The 19,248-nt window shown below is 40.7% G+C and overlaps 1 protein-coding gene across 1 annotated transcript in view; it reads left to right on the top strand.

Annotated features, from left to right (window-relative positions):
• The window catches only part of piezo2b (piezo-type mechanosensitive ion channel component 2b), a gene marked incomplete at its 5' end in the record, with an annotated part of 98,485 nt that overhangs the window by 61,866 nt on the left and 17,371 nt on the right, over nt 1-19,248 (top strand). Inside the window, 17 exons of the mRNA XM_083990773.1 lie at nt 280-480; nt 578-782; nt 1,650-1,751; nt 2,227-2,392; nt 6,638-6,881; nt 7,699-7,813; nt 7,972-8,128; nt 8,587-8,676; nt 10,504-10,628; nt 10,777-10,845; nt 12,096-12,202; nt 12,965-13,063; nt 13,983-14,103; nt 14,227-14,295; nt 14,530-14,696; nt 17,453-17,646; nt 18,768-18,941. Of these exons, the coding sequence (XP_083846899.1) occupies nt 280-480; nt 578-782; nt 1,650-1,751; nt 2,227-2,392; nt 6,638-6,881; nt 7,699-7,813; nt 7,972-8,128; nt 8,587-8,676; nt 10,504-10,628; nt 10,777-10,845; nt 12,096-12,202; nt 12,965-13,063; nt 13,983-14,103; nt 14,227-14,295; nt 14,530-14,696; nt 17,453-17,646; nt 18,768-18,941 (2,405 nt within the window). The remainder of the gene's footprint in view (nt 1-279; nt 481-577; nt 783-1,649; nt 1,752-2,226; nt 2,393-6,637; nt 6,882-7,698; nt 7,814-7,971; nt 8,129-8,586; nt 8,677-10,503; nt 10,629-10,776; nt 10,846-12,095; nt 12,203-12,964; nt 13,064-13,982; nt 14,104-14,226; nt 14,296-14,529; nt 14,697-17,452; nt 17,647-18,767; nt 18,942-19,248) is intronic.

Genomic DNA, 19,248 nt, shown 5'->3' on the forward strand with positions numbered 1-19,248 from the left:
TAGTCCAAATAAGTTCATCTAGCCTCCTTTTTTCTTATCTTAGTAAAGTTCTTATATTCTTTTTGTGATCCAGTCGAAACTGTCAAGGTATGACAGACAGAATAAATCGCCTGGATGTAAGAACTTCATCAAGATGTCCCATGTTCCCTATTAAAACAATCCCCCTGTGTTTTTTTTTTACACTATTTACATTATGCACTGCAGCTGCCACCACTCCACTGTTACTGACTGCGTATGTGACCGGTTGTGTTTCTCTTCTCTCCGTCCCCGTCGGTGCAGAACAACCTCTTGATGTTGGCTATCTTAGCGTTCGAGGTGACCATCTACCGCCACCAGGAGTTCTTCAGGCTGAGGAACAAGCTGCAGACTCCCGCCGCCCGCATCATCTTCCACGACATCACACGGCAGCACCTGGACATCGGCATCGTCAGCTTCATCAAATACTTCATCAATTACTTCTTCTACAAGTTTGGACTCGAGGTAGGGGCCGTTTCGGAGATGGAGAGGAGGGGGTGGCTTCAGACTTTTGGACTTAAAACCTTATGTGTGTTAATTCTGAGTGTGTGTTTCCCTGCAGACGTGCCTGCTGCTGGTGGTGAACGTGATCGGGCAGCGTATGGACTTCTACGCCATGCTTCACGCCTTCGCCCTGATAGTGGTGATGTACAGGCGAAGGAGGAAAGCCATCGCTGAGATCTGGCCCAAGTACTGCTGCTTCCTGGCCTGCATGCTGACCTTACAGTACTTCATCTGCATCGGGATCCCACCGGCCGCCTGTAAAGGTCCGTCATCAGCATTGTTTTTTTCTTCATTTTATAGAGTTGTTATTATTATTGAGTGAAAAAAATGTCTCAAAGACCACGGTGCCCTCTTCAAATAGCTTGTTGTGTGTTATAAAACCCAAAGTTTTTAGTTTCTAATCATCTGTAATCATCTAATCAGCAGTGAACACATCACCCCGGTCCTCGCAGCTTTACACTGGCTCCCCGTTTTTTACATATTTTGATCATTGTTTCTATTGTTTTATCTATTTCCATTATTTTATCTTATGCTTGTTCACTGTTTTCTGTATGATGTTTTCTTTCTTTCTCATTTTTGTCTTAATTGCTTTATTATCTCAATGATATTGTATTTTGTATTTTGTAAAGCACCTTGTAACCCTGGTTTTGAAAGGTGCTATATCAATAAAGTTTATTATAATATTATTATTATCTAAATAACATCCAATCCTAACATGTGAGAAGCTCAACACAGCGTATGTTTGACATTGCTTGACAAATTAGATAAATGTTAATGAATTGCTGATAATTTTCTGTTCATCAGCTCTTTATTTAGCCCAACAATCATTGACAACTGTTTTCTGAAAATGTGAAAGTCTCACTATTAGGTGCATATTACTTATACAGTAGATTAAAATGTGATACAATACTGTTTAAACTGTAGATATCTCAGTCCAGTGGGACACTTGAATTGTTTTCTTGTATGAGGACATCACAGAGACGCTGTCAGTCTGCTTTATTTGTTACCATGTCAACGCTCGTTATTACCCATCTCTACCCTCCCCTCCCTTTTTGTAAGTGCTCCACAAATAAACCCGACATTTTTATGTTGTTTATGTCTGATGGTAATGGTGCACGTTTTCATTTCAGACTACCCCTGGAGGTTTCCCAACTCCACTACAGACTCCAACGTCGTCAAGTGGCTCTATGTTCCCGATTTCCACACCAAGCCGAACCCGTCCTTCCTCATCTGTAGGTGTCTGGATCAAACAGGAGATTAGTTTGAAGGAAAAGTGTTTGGAAATATGAAATAAACAATACAAGTATTAAAATACACGGTAAAACGGTAAATTGCTAATGCATAAATGTGGAACAAGCCTTTTCCTGTTGTTTTTGAGCATGATGGATCTAATTTTTAACAGTTTAATATGGCATCATTATATGTTTTATATTTTAACAGTTTAATATGACATCGTTATATGTTTTATATGTAATATCTTAATCTGTCAACTAGTAACTTGTGTCCACTGGTGTAAAAATCAGTCTAATATTTGTCACAAAATGTGAACTAAACGCTAAACAATAACTAAGCTAATTTTAATTTAATTACAAAGTAATAATGCCGTTTGGGCTAAATTGACAAAAACAACAAAAACATATTGTTGAATTAACTGTTCAACGAATTTCAAATACTTATGTTACGTTACTCCTCGTCCTCTCTCTCCAGACGACTTCATGCTGCTGCTGTGCGCCGCTCTGCAGAGGCAGGTGTTTGACGAGGAGAACCAGGCGGCGGTTCGCCTCATGGCCGGAGACAACGTGGAGATCTGCAGAGACCTGGACGCCGCCTCCTTCAGCGTCCACAACCCCGTCCCCGACTTCATCCACTGCAGGTAACGACGACCCCCACACCCACTGTGTGTTACTGCCAGGGCCGGCCCTAGGATTTTGGTGGCCCCTAAACAAGATTTTTGTTTGTGGCCCTGCACTCTAAGCGCAAACACCAAATCACTGGTTAAAACTGAATACAATATACAATATATGTTTATGCCCTCTGAGGTTTGAGGCCATTTTCTCGACGTTTACATATTTTCTTAAATTTATCTTTTTAAGATACTTGCAGATGTAACAATACTCAAGTGTTTTATGTCTTTTTGAAAAATGTCCAATCCCTTGTAAAAACACACCTTCAGTCATGAGAATGAACTGTTTTGGTGCTTGAAATAGGATATGAATACAGTAATAGATAAGTGTAGAAAACAAGTCTAAAATGAAAATGTGTAAGATTGCTTTTTGAGCATAAATGTTGTCATTCTGCCATTCTGTTTTCACCAAATGTCTCAAATGTGAGATAAAAGAAGCTGAATATTGACTTCAAATTACATATAAAGCTCATAGCGTGCACGTCCACCTCAGGATGTTTAAATGACTTGAATGAACCCCGGTACCTTTCTGATCATGTGGCCCCCCACCTAACGGCTGTGGCCCTAAACAACCGCATAGAGTGTTTATGCCAGGGGCCGGCCCTGGTTACTGCACTTCACCCTGCAGCACCAAGCGTCACGAGCCTGAGTCGTTCCTGTATGGACACAGTATATGACAATGGATTCTTGTGTCTCAGCCCTTAAATTAGATTTTTTTTTTTTCTATTAGATTCACTTGGAACAATTGTCATAATTTTTGGAGCAGCATTAACACAGAAATGGAGAGAGGAAGTGAAGCAGCCGGCTTAATTGATGCTTAATGATGTTAGATGGTTACAATAAGGCCAGAACTGAAATGTAGACAAAACAAGCAGAGCTATTAAAAAACTGTTCGTGTGTATATTATTATACAGATCACTGGATGTAAAAATAGAATAGATAATCAAATATACACACAGCAGCATATTCAGCCTTTAGGATCTGTGTTGTTAGTCAACACTTAACAACTTCCAACTGGTCTTAACAAATGATAATAATACTTAAAATGAACATGTGACAGTTAGTTTGAGTTATACATGATTTTTCTGATCTGTGCGATATATTATTTAATATTTAATATTTATTTTGTCATGTTTTGCTCACTACAGGGGTCAAAGGTTTTGGCAGGGCAGGAAATGAATACCCTCTCTTTATTCTATTGGATGGATAGATAGATAGATAGATAGATAGATAGATAGATAGATAGATAGATAGATAGATAGATAGATAGATAGATAGATAGATAGATAGATAGATAGATAGATAGATAGATAGATAGATAGATAGCAGCGAACAACAACGAAAAGCAGTTTAGCAACTACTTCTTTTTTACAAGTAAAAAAACATACAGACATCATTGACAGTATTTATTATCAAAATTACCAAAAACAGGAACAATATGAATCCACCATTGTGTCAGACATCAAAAGGATAAAAAAAAAAAAAAACATTACTGTATAGGATATATTTTAAAAATAATCCTAGTAGACCAATTTTATTTCTAAGTTTTTAATGTTGGTGTTTAATTCTCTGTATTTATGACAGTATCAGCAGTGCAACAGATTCATATCGCACCGTGTTGGTGTCTCCTCATCTTATATATATTTTATTATAGCACTGTAGATGTATGGATATCATGTCTTTCTACAGTAATCTAGTCCAGCTGTTCTGTGTGCCGTGTGTGTAAGTGTTGTTGACTCATATTGAACTTTGGGGGTTAATATCTGGTGTCTGCAGCACATATAAATACATTGTGAAAACAAACTTGTTGGGTAAATTTGCTAAAAAAAAACAACCAATGAGTTAGTTTAGAGTAGAGACGCTCACTGTGTAGCCACGTCTCTCTGGTGGAGCTGCTCTGTAGAAACCTGCTGCTGCTGCTGATGCTGCTGCTGCTGCTGTTGTACTTGGCTGAAAACTGTGTAACTGTAGAAATCTAAAGTGGGGTGTTGCTGAACAAGAACACACTCGCTCAGCAAATCCTTTATCCTGGATAAATAAAGGTAAGAAAAAACTGACAGATATGACAGTAGCCTCAATCAGAGACGTTATTGAATACCCACTGTATACATAATTCAGACTTTTTCTGGCCGACGTCCAGCGTTTTGGATCCACAGAGCTGCTGAACTATACACACTTTGACTCTGCAGGTTGAAAAAACGGGGCCGAACGGAGGGTTTTGAGAGTCGAGCGAGTTAGGAAAAAGACAGCGAGAGCATCCTGACCTGTCCACAGTCATTGATTATGTGCTCTTCACATTCCACTGTTTTGATGTGCAAAGTGGACAAGTCTTTTATTAACGCACTCTGTGTCCATCAACAAGCCCCCTAGTCGAGAGAAAGAGAGCTGCTGTACAGCCCGTCTGTCCACGCCACAGCAGCTCTGCACTTATTCCATCGTTTCCCTCCAGGATCGAATTACGGATACGGGGTGGAGGAGGAGGAGGAGGAGGAGGGGGAGGGAGGTGGAGGAGAAATCCATAATCCACAAAAACACTCTGTCCGTCACTCCGCGACTCAGACGCTTTTGCCCTGTACTCTAACTCAATAAATAGCTTTTAAGTATGGAAAAGGTATTTTCTCCCCCTGATGAAGAAGGACTCTCACTCAGCTATTCCGCCCCATCAACGCGTCGTCCGATCCGAACCCACTTCATCAGAGCTGCTTCCTCAACAGTGCAGCTGTTGTTGTGGTCCCATGTTTTTTTTTTTTTTCTCCCCCCACTCCCCCACAGGTCCATCAGATCACATTAACGCAGGTTGCATCCTTATGTTTTCACCGTGCACTCATCACTTTAAAGGATAACATACTGTAGGATCCATACACATGTTTTTAGCATGTCCGACACACACACACATACAGTATGCACATACATGTACACACACACATATACAGGACATGCAGCAGCGGTGTACTATATACCTGTGCTGCTGAGTGACAGGAGTCAGGTTTCAGCTCTGGTTCCCATTCATTGATTCGACTCTTACCGGTGTCCTGACGCTAAGTGATACACTAAGTGTGACTGATGGGCAGATTAGACGTGCAGCAACAAAATGAACTGAAATGTTGTTTTGACTTTTATAATGTGGTAAACATGCATCCTTATTAGCAGCTTAGCTCAGCAGGCTGGCGTCGGTGTTATGGCTTACTGTATATACACAAATATACATAAGGCACGGACACTGTATACACTTACTGACATGTTGCATCTTTCCTGTCTCTGCACTGTTCTGCAGAAATGTTACGCATCAATGTGACGTTACAGTACACATTCAACAAAATCATCATGTTTTTGAGTGTCTTTATCAGACTTGGGAACAAAACTTACTAACTTTTTGTAACATACATTTTACACTCTGGCTTATGCTCAGGTGTCATGGAGTTCTGTTGTCATCACAGGTAACCAAAGTGACCACAAAAAACTGTTAAAAAACTTTAGCAAAATAGCTTGTAAGTTAACCTTGAATTGACATTATTTTTATCAAGCTAATTTAAAAAAAAAATCAGTTCCTGCCAACATTTACAGAAAGAAATATCCAATATTTGTAAATGGGAACAGAGAGTTGAAACTACATCCATGTTTTGTCACGTAGACAGTATACACAGGTCAATACAACACAGGTCAATAGAGGTTAAGTTTTTCTGAGAACAACAAGATAAAACTAGAAGTGTCAACAAACTATTGTGAGAACGGCTGCAAAGTGACCATCAGTGACATTTTAATGTAAAATAGACACAAGAAGGGATTGGAAATATTAATAATAATCATTATATGTAATAATCATAGTCTTTATCTATTGTACACAAAATGATTTATACAAGGCAACAACTGAAAATTAATACATTTCTGTATTGTAAATGACATGAAATCTCAATTTAGGTAGAATTAAAACATTTTTCAATATGTTGATAAGTTACAAACCTTTAGTATGTGCACTTTTTTTTCTACTTCCTGTTAATATAATATAATATGAATATAATATTTTCACATAATGTAAATGCTAAACTTAATGTTGATACATTAATTTTTTTACACTTGTTTTTTTTGTTTTCTTAGATGTGTGAATGAATGAATGAATAAGGTCTTATGTGCAATGATTAAAATCATCTTATTTTGCCTAAGTTTGGTTAACTGATTGCATCACCAAACATCTGCTCCCCCTCCTCTGTCCTGCAGGTCGTACCTCGACATGCTGAAGGTCATCATGTTCAGTTACCTGTTCTGGTTCGTCCTCACCATCATCTTCATCACGGGAACCACGCGGATCAGCGTCTTCTGTATGGGATACCTGGTCGCCTGCTTCTACTTCCTGCTGTTCGGCGGAGAGCTGCTGCTGAAGCCGATCAAGAAGATCCTGCACTACTGGGACTTCCTCATCGCCTACAACATCTTTGTCATCACCATGAAGAACATCTTGTCTGTGAGGAGTCAAACTTAAACCCTTTTTATCCATCTGAATGAATTGACTTTAGATTTTAAAGGGATAGTTCAACATTTTGGCAAATTGGCCCATTGCCATAATCTCTATAGTTATTAGGAGTAGGTTTGTTACCTTTAATTGTCGGTGCAAGCTATTTTTAGAACGGCGGAGCAGAGCCGCGAGCTGCTAAGGCTAATGGGATTTCTTGGTTTCCCTCATCAAACTCATCAAATACACAATCCAACAACTCCAAAACTCTTGTGGACAAGTTGTGACCTGCACATTCACCACGCTATGAGATAATAACGAAACGTAACGAGACAGAGTTGTTTTAGAGGTAAATACAGAGACTGCTCGCTGAAAAAATGTGCAGGTCGCAACTTGTCCACCAGAGCGTTGTGGAGTTGTTGGATTGTGTATTTGATGAGTTTGATGAGGGAAACCAAGAAATCCCATTAGCCTCCGTAGCGTAGCTCTGAGCAGTTTATGGCTCTGCTCCGCCGTTCTAAAATTAGCTTGCACCGACAATTAAAGGTAACGAACCTACTGCTATGACTATACTGTAGGGATTATGGCAATGGGCCAATTTGCGAAAATGATGAACTATCTCTTTAACTATCTGCAAGATATGTCAAAAGTTCCTATAAGTTCTCTCTCTCTCTATATATATATACTGTATATATATACTGTATATATATATATAAACACACAGTGTATATATATATATATATATATATATATATATATATATATACAGTATATATATACCATTATTTTATCTAATAAAGGATTATTTTCTCCTTTGCTGTATCTGTAGATCCTGGCTTGTGGCTACATCAACACCCTGATGAAGAACCATTGTTGGTTGATCCAGGTGCTCAGTCTGGCCTGCACCATTAAAGAGTATAAAATCAACAGCCAGAAAGACGCGGGTGAGTGAACTCAACATGTTACATCGTTCTTCTATGCTCACATTCACGCTGCTGATTATCGGATTTAGAGCAGCTACTAATTAATCTATCGTGGCGTCAAAGTCATTTAATTAGATATGAAATTAGATCTTGTGCTGTGTGTCTGTGTCCTGCTCCAGACCATCAAAACAAATGTGACCTGCCCAGTAACGAGGCCGGCATCATCTGGGACAGCATCTGCTTCGCCTTCCTGCTGCTGCAGCGACGGGTCTTCATGAGCTACTACTTCCTGCACGTGGTGGCTGACATCAGAGCGTCGCAGATCCTCGCGTCCAGGTGCGGAGACGCTGTGACCAGTAGCAGGATCACAGCAGCTTTGATACTACATAGGAACGTTGGGGATTTTTCCTTATTGACATCCCTTGAACTTATCTGTGCGTGTTTCTTTGGGAAAAACAAGTAAAAGTGAAATGAGCTAATGCTGAAAATGTCTGATATTTTTTTTTATGTATGTTGAGCTGTTGCATTGGATCGAAGTTATTTCCAGAATAGAGTCTTTAAAGTTATTAGTTCCACCTGCATTTTTACAGCAATAGCTCAAAAAGTCTGTCTGTGGAAAAGGTCTATAAATAAGATTTATATTCACAAAGCAAAATAACACACAAATGAAAAGTGAGAAATATTTTGGGCAGGACAGGAACAAAGATTTAGAAACACCAAGTTAAAGTGTTGGTCACAGATTCTCTTGGTGCAAAAATGTTAAAAAAAAACAAACTTGTGTCTGTGTGTTTCAGAGGAGCTGAGCTTTTCCAGGCCACTATAGTGAAGGCGGTGAGGGCCCGACTGGAGGAGGAGCGCAAGTCTGTGGAGCAGCTGAAGAGACAGTGAGACTCTAAATATTTAACCTACTCCTCGCGGTTTAATCCTGATGTTTGGGTTTTTATGTGCAATATGAAATATTAGAGGAAGCTCTGATACAAACACATAACAAATTTGAAAGGTGGCTAAGATCTGTAGATACTTTAATATATTACATATTTTTACATACATATCATTTCCAAAAACTTCAGCAGAATTTGATTAATCAGTACAATTTACAGTATTTAAAAAATAAGAGACAAAAACATGCACAAGACACAGTATGATTAATAGTTTTCTGATTTGTCAAAAAGGTTTTATTTAGGATCTTTATTGTTTATTGTTCACACTGTGGAGGGAAATGGTTTCAGTAATGAGGAGAACAATATAACATGTTCCCTAGGATTAGGATGGTATTATTCTATTTTTTTATGTATTATTTTGTATTTGTATGTCTATGAATCCCTTGAAAAAACAACCCAAAACAAAACCACCACCTACAACAACAACAGCACGAGGTGTTTGGGACTATTTCCAGTCATGGATGAATACACATTGATGTTGGAGTAGTGTGTTTCCTTCACTGAAGGTTTTCCAATGCAGCAAAGTGACTCACTACTGTGTTTTAATCCATGTGGTTGGATTTGATATAAACTGATAAACTTTGTTCTTTCTATGGGATTTGTTGACAATAAGTAAAACGTAGATGGATGGAACATATAGTTTCATAAAGTCAAACAAAGTCATTAAAGAATGAAAAATCGATAATTCACCAATCATCTACTCACCGTCATGCCAAGGAATGGTTTGGAGAACTTTCTGAGTCATCAAAACTCTTTAGGAGTTCCAGGGGGGGTCCGGCTGGCAACAGATTTTCATATAATGGCGGCAGATAGAGTTCACTTTTGAATCGTCCAAAACACACACTATGAAACATCCAGATACCTCCATACTGCTCGTCTGTACTGACCCAAGTGTCCTGAAACCGCCACATGAAAAAGTTGTTCGGAAAAAAATAATTTGATCTCTGTTTTTATCCTTGTTGTAGTAGCAGCTCCCAGTGGCTCTGTTGATGTTTGTGCGCATGAGCGAGATTTGCAGCGAGATGTTCGTTCGTCGTTGTAAACCATTGGATGTCTGATGTAAACACGGAAGAAGATCTTGCAGCAAATCTCGTGCAGCCACTGGGAGCTACTGCTACATCAAGGATAAAAACAGAGATCAAATTATTTTTTTCTGAACAACTTTTTCATGTGGCGGCTTCAGGACACTTGGGTCAGTACAGACGAGCAGTATGGAGGTATCTGGATGTTTCATAGTGTGTGTTTTGGACGATTCAAAAGTGAACTCTATCCGCCGCCATTATATGAAAACCCGTTGCCAGCCGGACCCCCCCTGGAACTCCAAAAGCGTTTTGATGACTCCAAAAGTTCTCCAAACCCTTCCTTGGCATGACGGTGGGTAGAAAATTGGTGAATTATCGATTTTTGGGTGAAATATCCCTTTAAGTAAAAAAAAAAAAAAAAACATGACTAAGACGATGCAAAACTTCCTCTGGACCAGAATCGGCGTCTGCCTCGGTCTTTATTGCTTCCTGTCAGTCAGCTCTCAGTGTATCATGCCACATAAACTCAATGTGTTTCAACCACTTACACGGAGCTCAGGAGTTGCTCATGAGCTCTGATGGTATCCACTCTCCCGCTCTAATGAGCACTCCGCCGTTACGTACATAACAACATAACGCTAATTTCCGTATGAAGCCCGGAGAGATGTTTACAGGTCGAGGGGGCTGTGATGTTTGCTCGCGGTGTCGATACTTTTCTGTCTCTTCACCGTCTCTCTGATCTAATCAGGATGGAGCGCATTAAAGTGAGGCAGCAAAAGTTTAAGAGGGGCAAGGAGAAGATGCTGAGCTTGGCACAAGAGTCCGGCGAGGGACAGACCCTCGTCCAGCCCGAGGATGATGATGACGACGACGGTATGACGAAGCCTTGCCTAGCGCAAACCAGCAGAGCCTGTCACAGTAACTGAGCAGATCAATACGGAGCAGCTTCATAACAGTAGATGAATATGAAGTTTGAAGTTTCTTATGAAATGTTGAACTGATGTATTTGTGAAATTTATAGGAGCACAGCGAACGAAAACCAAGACCAAAAAAAAGCAGTGGTGGAGGCCGTGGGTTGACCATGCTTCCAGTAGGTTGACCCCCCACAACTCCTCTTATTCCTCTTTATTATTCCTCCACTCTGATTGGCCCTTGTGTCCTTGACCAGAACGCTGAAGATTCCCATACTGCCCCTGGGCTCTGAAGGCAGCACATGCAGGCGCTCCATCCAGACTATAGTCCTTTTCTGTCTCTATTTAAGGTCTCCTGTCACCTGCAGCTCTCCCATGTGTGTGTGTGTGTGTGTGTGTGGAGAGAGAGCCACTTCAGTTTTAAGATGATCTATAAAACTGTGTCAGTTCGGGTGCAGGGGCTTCCTTAAATAGACACAATGGAAGAGAAAGAGAAAAAGACTAACGACTGGAGGTGTGTACTTGTTTAATAAAACATGAACCTCACCTGACGAGCCCACAGTAGAGAATCACTACGTAACATTTTCCACGCAAAGACATGAAGTCGACTCGCCTTTATTCTCAGTACTGGAATAAAGGAGGAAAGGGTTTCGTTCATTCTTTGCCGGCAGACATGATCACCAAACAGGACAGGAGTTTAAAAAAGAAAAAAAAAGAAAAAGAAAACCATCAGGAGCCAGTGAATCGAGCATTTAAAACGACGACCTTTACCGTCACTTTGTGGTAAATACAAAAATAGCAGCGTCTCTCTCCTGTGTGAGTCAATACAGCGGTTGTGGCCTGTTTGGTTTGAACTCATGTCTCTTTCTTATCGTACTCCATCCCCACATGACATTTTCAAATTATTTCTCCATTTTTATCTCTTTGTCATTTGATGTTTCGTCTCCATTTCCCAGCATCCTCCCCTCACCTCCCACCCACTGTGGTTCTGTTCAAGGACATAAGTCAGCCGTGTCTATCCCAATGCTTCTAACACTTAACCACTGGAGTCTGGAGTCACTTGCTCTGTCAAGTAGCTTAAAGGCGACTGTGCATTACTGGAATAAACAATTCTTCATTGTGACTTGTGCTCATAGTTATATCAATCATACTAACATTTTTAATGTGTGTGTGTGTGTGTTTTCTGCTTCATCCTCTCATGACTTTAAATGTTTGTCTCTGTCATGTGTTGCCATATATTTAGTTAAATGTCGAATAGATAGATATTATAATATAATAATTTGTGGTTTGATTTTCCTGCTTCTTCTTTTTTCTCAGCAGGGAAACTTCACTGTTGTTTTTCTGTTACTGTGAAAACATTATTTATCACTGACTTACAGCCTGTGTTTGTTTGACTGAACGTGACGACGCTCTGCCCTCTGCCCCTCAGTGGTGAGAAGTGGAGACTATTACTTGTTTGAAACTGACAGTGAGGAAGAAGAGGAGGAGGAGGAGGAGAAAAAAGACGAGGAACCGCCAAAGAAGTCGGCGTTTCAGGTGACTCCAGGGGTTTTAGCTTCCACGTCTGCTGCTTATTTATGTAAAAGTGGAGCGGTATTATCACCGGCCAAAAGTAGAAAGTGCTGATTGTGCAGGAAAATTTCTGATATGGCTGATATGAAATTATTAGATTATAAAACTATTTTAACAGTTTTATCAGCATTTTATTATTTAAAGCTGGTCAAAGTGGAGTTTTTTAGGTTCAACTACTGGAGTCCAGTTGTCTGAAATCTGAGGGGAGGTGAGATGATTAATGAGAGAGGAAAGTATAGAAAAGTTGTGATACACAAAGATAGTTTCAGTGGAATTGATTTAATTGTAACATACAGTATGTGTTTTTTAAAATATAAAGTAGGCCTACATGTCTTTAGTCTGCAGCTACCAGATACATGTGGTGGAGCAAATGATGATGATGATGATTAATACTAAACATGTAAATGAACTAAATGAACTAATAGAATTAAAACGGGTTGAATTGGACACAACTTAGACAATGTATCAATGTAAGAAGTTAAATTTGATGTCTTGTTTTCTTGATTTTTTACAAATTGTGACTTTTAATGAATTATTTTTTGCATTTTGTGGTGAATAAGTGAATGTTTTGAATACTAACATTCAGGTGGATGTGTTTAATGACAGTCTGTATGTTTAACCTGCACCACTGAATCCTCCTGTTCACTGCGTCCTAACACAAACTGCTGATGTCTCTAGGTTTTTTCCCTCCACTAACCCCATTCCCACTCTGTTCCCTCTCTGTAGCGAGCTATTGGGAAGTTTGTCTCTGCCGTCCTGGCTCTGCCCAGGTCTATCTTAAAGCTGCCTAAAACTATTCTGCACTATGTAGTGAAGGCGGGCAAGGTACTCACCAACAGCACTAACACCACCAGCCTTTCTTTCTTTCTTTCTGTATCATCTGCCAGCTCCAGTAAAAACTAACACCGCATCACGCTCAACTTTCCAGCTCATGTCTGGTGCTTCGCTCTGCTGCTAATAAACAGATTGTTCCACATAATAAAGGAGACTAATTTGACATAAGACATAAAACCTGATTTGGACTGGAAATGCTTTGACATTTGCTTCTTTCTTTCTTTCTTTAAAAAAAAAAAAAAAAAAGCATATTCTTATTGTACGACTAATTGCCTTGAAGTAGCCTGCATGAACTGGAGCTTTAATCTGAAACTCTGGAGATGTGTTGGTGTTTCCTGTCTGTTTGTTCTCAAGTCAATAGATAAGAGACATAGGATATAGTGTGTTTGGTGTGGTCCTGCATGTTTCAGAGCTTTCATAAAACGTTATGAATGCTTATATTGCAGAATATTTTCCTTGGTGTACTATATAATATTCTTTATATTGATTATATCTATACATCTATCTAATTGATATTGGTAAAAATCAACATGCAGATGTAAAAAATGCCTCATTTGTTTTGGTTCAACTTTCAGGTGTGATTGAGGACGGTTGGTGCATTCAAGGACGCTCCAACATGTTATATATGACAGTCTGCTACATTTACAGGCAGTTAAATCACAAAAATCTTAAACACGCCGTCAAGCCCAAATGTGATTAAAGTAGCGTTAACTGTGATAAATTACCTGCGTCATGCTTGAAGCATCTGCACATTGATTTTCACTCTCACATGAGCTGAAACCATTTGAAACCTCAAAAGTGAGGAAACATTTTAAACAGTGTCTTTAGGAAGGTTGGTGAGAAACATGCATGCAGTCACTTCTGCTCCATCATTTGACCGATGCTAAACCGCTGCATCTCCGTCCTCCAGTTTCTTTACCACGCCTGGATCACAGACCCCAAAGCTGCGCTGAGGGCGCGAGGCAAAGAGAAACGCAAATTTTGGAAGAAATACACCAAAGGAGTGAGACGCAAGAAAAACAAAAAAGATGGTGAGCTCATTCAAGAGATTAAGACGCAATTTACGTGAAACAAACTGCAAAATTAGTTATGTGTGTGGGTGAATTTCTTGTTGTTTTATCTTGTAGTAAAATGTCTTCACTGTCCAACTGCAGGTCACGTGGCCATTGAGGTGGGTGAGCTGTCTGATGGGCAGGAAAAGGGAGAAGGGGGCAAGAAGCCGAGTGGTCAAGGTTGGTTTCTCCTCAGTATTATTGTTTTATGAGATGCTGAAAGAAAAGTTGGCCTAACTTTTTATTGTTTAGTTACCTCCTGAATTTTAAACACTTGGATCCAAACTGGAAACGCCAGTGAATATCAGTTTACTTGAAGAATTAAAATAAAAAATATGCAATGAAGTTGAACGTCTTAAATTCTTCTAGAGCCTCTTATTCCTGTGGTTTTTTTCTCTTCCTCAGACAACATCATTAAACGAGTGTTCAACATCATCAAGTTCACCTGGGTGCTGTCCAAGACCACCGTGGACAGCTTCACCAAGTGGATGAACGACATGTGCAGAGAGTACATCGACATCTCCACCGTGCTGCGTTTGGAGCGCTGCATGCTGACGCGAGAGGTCAAAAAGGTACATGAGCCTCCACGCTGACCTTTTTTTTTAACCTGTGGAGGAAGAGTCGCTCCAGTTTTAATGTAATAGCTTTGGTGTCCCTTTGAGTGTTGATACAGCACAACCATGGAAGTTTTCACCCATTTCCTAAATATCTGCACAATTAGTGGTAACCCTTTGATTTACAGTACAGGCCACTGATTACATGATAATGTCAAGAAATAGCCAAGAAATAACAATTAACTGCGTCATAAAGTCTACAAATAGCCGAGAAATAACAGTCAATTTCATACAGTAGTAATGTCGAGAAATAACGTTTGACTGCGTAGAAATATCCCTGAAATAATGGTCAATTGCAAGGACTTGGTGGAGAAAAATTCTAGCCTTTCCCAAAAAATTCAAAGCATGAAAGCATGTGTAATCTTATGCCTTTAAAGGGATAGTATCATTTTTTTTAAAGTGGGGTTTTATGATCTACAAATAGCCCCTAAGTACTTTAATTGCAGTAGAAGACGCTCTGCACTCCTCCCGTTAGCAACGCCAGCCCATAGCCCTGCCCAGAGATTAACAACATACAGGGCCCTAGTTTGCTGGCGCAGCGCAGGTGGCGCAAGGTAGCGCAGCCGGTCTAATGCAAGTTTCGACCAGCGCAGCCGAGCGCAAAGTCAGATTGGGAGATTTGTAGATCACGCTGCGCTGAGATAGGCGTGGCCGCGCAGCAGGGGGAGGCGTCACAGATTCAGCTTGGTGCAGTGGAAGTTTTGTGCGAAAATGTCTCGCCGAAGTTGCGCTGAAAGCTCGCCACCTCCAACCAGGTCTAGTCTCAGCGCAGGGCGGAGCGCAGCAGGTGCAGTGGAAGTTTGACTGACTGACCTGCAGTGCACACACGTCACCAAGACCTCACAGGCAGGTTTCCACAGTTCCAGACACATTTCAATGCAATAAATATCCACAATAACCACTATTTAATGCAACTAATGGAATCAACACGTGAATTTATATCTATATAGATTGTCCCGTCACATCTGACGTCAGATCAAAGCAGAGATCAAAGGCTGTCGGCGCGTAATGGAAACTCCACCTGAATTAACACAGCAGGGACGAACTGGCACTGAAAAGCAGCTGTGGATGTCCCAAGCAGGACTGAGGGTGAATGACTGCATGTCGCTGCCGTGTTGAGATACCACTCTGCCCTTGTGATGATCGCTTTATTTATTTATTTACTTATTAATTCATTAGCGCATCAGGCAGCCGTAATGAAAAACAAAACACAAATCTTCATCTCTCTTAGTCCACCACAGCCTCGGTATCAGATAGTCAGTATATAGCCTACTACAGTATACTCAGCATCTCTATCACAGAAAAAAAAAGAGAAAAAAAGAGACGGACAGAGAGAGAGAGAGAGAGGAGGACAGAGAGAGAGAGAGAGAGAGAGAGAGAGTCCTTTACGCTGATTTCATCCGTTACGCATGGTGTTTGTTTATGTTGTATTATACCTCTCATCTTGCTTACAGGGTTTGAATAAATGTGAGTTTCTTTATTAGTTTATTAGTTGTTGTTTCTTTCATTGGGCAGGGGTTCTCAGTGTATCAGATCAAACCTGATTAAGGATATTTGTATTATTATTAGTAAACTCATTGTTGGTCACTCTGAGCTCGGACCTCCGGGGAAACAGCTGTTTCCTCCTGGGAGAGGTTCGGCCTCTGGCGTCGCTGTCTCCTCCGTCCAGTCCAAGTATAAAATGACAAACTTGCAGCGCGCATCGCCCTCCGCGCAGTTAAAGGTGAGGAGAGGAGCTCATTTGATTGGTGAAGATCTGACTCGGCTGTGTCAAACCCACTCCACGCCTTTCTCTCCTCCTCCTGTCTCCCTCCCGCCCTCTCTCCTCCCTCTTCGCCGTTTGCGCCGGTGGGAGGGACGAGGGGAGGGTTTACGCTGGTCTGACTGCGCGGCCCACGAATCTTGCGAAATGGACCTGGTCCAGCCCCGTTGGCGTGGCGAAGCTGCGCTGAGCTTAGACTTCGCTCGGTCTAAGAAACTAGGGCCCACAGTGTTGTGAATGGACCCAAAGAAACGGCCTATTTTCGCGGCCTAAAAGAGGTTTTACGTGAAAAAAAAATACACAGTTCCTTTGTTCGCTATAATATAATTTTTTCCAGCCCTTCAAAGTGCAGGAAAAACTCAGTTTTTTTTTGGACCGAACCAACTGCTGATCGGCGGGCGCTAACACTGGGTGGAGGGATACGTGAGTTGGTTAGGTCCAAATAAAAACTGTGTTTTTCCTGCACTTTGAAGGGCTGGAAAAAATTATATTATAGCGAGCAATGGAACTGTGTATTTTTTTTCACGTAAAACCTCTTCTAGGCCTCGAAAATAGGCCGTTTCTTTGGGTCCATTCACAACACTGTATGTTGTAAATCTCTGGGCAGGGCTATTATGGGCTGGCGTTGCTAACGGGAGGAGTGCAGAGAGTCTTCTACTGCAATTAAAGTACTTAGGGGCTATTTGTAGATCATACAACCCCACTTTAAAAAAAATGATACTATCCCTTTAAGAAAAACATTACATTACTATGAAATTGACCGTTATTTCTTGACATTGTCACATACTTAGTGGCCTGAAAATGAAAGGGTTACCCAATTAGCAAATGTTAGCAGGTGGATATTGAAGATCTTAGCTGCTGAACATAATCATGATAGCTTGGTGACGTTATCCTTTAGTAGTGGTGGAAGTACAGAAAGAGAAAGTAATGAACTCCACTCTCGTCCCACCAGGGCAACGTGCCGTCCAGAGAGAGCATCCACGTCTACTACCAGAAGGCCATGAGGCTCAACATGTCCCGACAGAGCAGTCTGGATGTGCTCAGCGATGACGAGATGGTCTCCGTCTCCAGCAGGGTCCGCAGGAGGCGGCGAGGCTGTCAGATGGAGAGCCAGGACTCGACAGCGTCCAGAGACAGCATGTCCAGGTACGCAGAGCCTGACGGACGTTATACCGTCATGGCATCTTTACCCTTTTTCTCTTTTAGTAACTTTAATGCAATCAGTGAATGTTTATAAAGTGTCCAGCTGTGCGTTAGTAAAGACATTAGATTCACGTTTTTCACTGGGAAATTGCTTATAATGAAGGAAAAAGCAGTGAAACTTCAGTCTGTGCTTTTGTTGTAAAATAATTCATTTTAATTTACTAATATACTAATACACATTACTTTAGTTCCAACTAAATTCACATGACAGTGTATGAGCCTTGATCCACATGTTAAAGGGCCAGTTCATCATACAGTAATTACTAAACAACAGTTTTTATGTAACTTTAACTTTATCTGGGGTTTTGAGATGAGACGTTTATCAGGATGAGGTTAGTAAAAAAAAAAAAGTGTTTTTATAGCTTGTATGAACTGACCCTTTAAGATGTACACTGACGGCAGTAGCGTTGCCGAACAACAACATCAGCATCTCGTTGTTTTCATCACATGAAGTCATTACATCCACATTCTTTGGCTGAATCCAGATGTTCACGTCGCCTCTCATGCAGACTGGGATTTAATTTAGCAGTGATGTCAGTTAGTGGTCATTTACCTTTTTCCTTTCCTTTTTTTTTCTTCTGCAGTTTTTGTTACAGTTGTAAAGTTTCACTTTCCCACAGTATTAATAGGCTGAATAATTTAGGTTTGTTAGAATTTGCAGAACTACCTGCAAAAGGAGAATTTCAATTTCATTCAGGCCAGATCAGTTACAGCTACTGTGTAAAGTTTAATGAAAGAAGTTGCAGGTTCAGGACTTTCATCTCCATGGAAACACATGAGGTCTTTGTGCTTTTCATCACCTCTCAGACGTGATGTCACAGCAGGGAAGACGTCGGTGTCATCACATTTGGATTCAGCCTTTTTGCTCTTTTTCATTTTCATGGTCCACGAGCAGATCGTTTTCCTGCTCATTTTATTTTTTTTCATGTTTAAGTTTAAATGCTTCTTATTGCACAGACGTTGGGGAACTTCCCTTCCTGTCTGTGTCACCTAACACTGATCCATCTCCCATCTCATCCCTCTCACCACCGCTCACTCCATCTGTCACTCTCACCACCTCTCAGTGCCTTCACTGAGGCCACCACGCTGTTTTCTCGCGAATCCACGCTGGAAGATCTCGATCCGATGCCAGACTTTATTCCCAAAACCAGTGAGCGCGCCAGGCCCAAACTGAGTAAGATGTACGGCCTGGACGTGTCCAATTCATCCATGGACAGTGGCAGCAGCTTCATATCCAGGTGCCTGGCCTCTCTGCATCACCCATATACATATACACACCTGCTGTACCACTGACATGATTAATATCCGCCCTTCTCCTGACCCGTGTTTATTTCTGTTGATGTCTAACTTCAGCTCAATCATTGCATGACTTTATATAATAATAACCCTTTGTTTACTACATCGTTTTTTTAAAACCCTAGAATAAATCTGACAAATGCATGTTGCTTTTTTATTTTGAGATTTTCATACAATGACGGTGACATGAAAAGTGGTTTTATAATTTAGAAATATGTTTCTTCTCAGCATTTGTCTCTCTGTTAGATA

The sequence above is a fragment of the Trachurus trachurus genome (assembly GCF_905171665.1).
Source record: "Trachurus trachurus genome assembly, chromosome: 17".
Taxonomy (NCBI): Eukaryota; Metazoa; Chordata; class Actinopteri; order Carangiformes; family Carangidae; genus Trachurus; species Trachurus trachurus.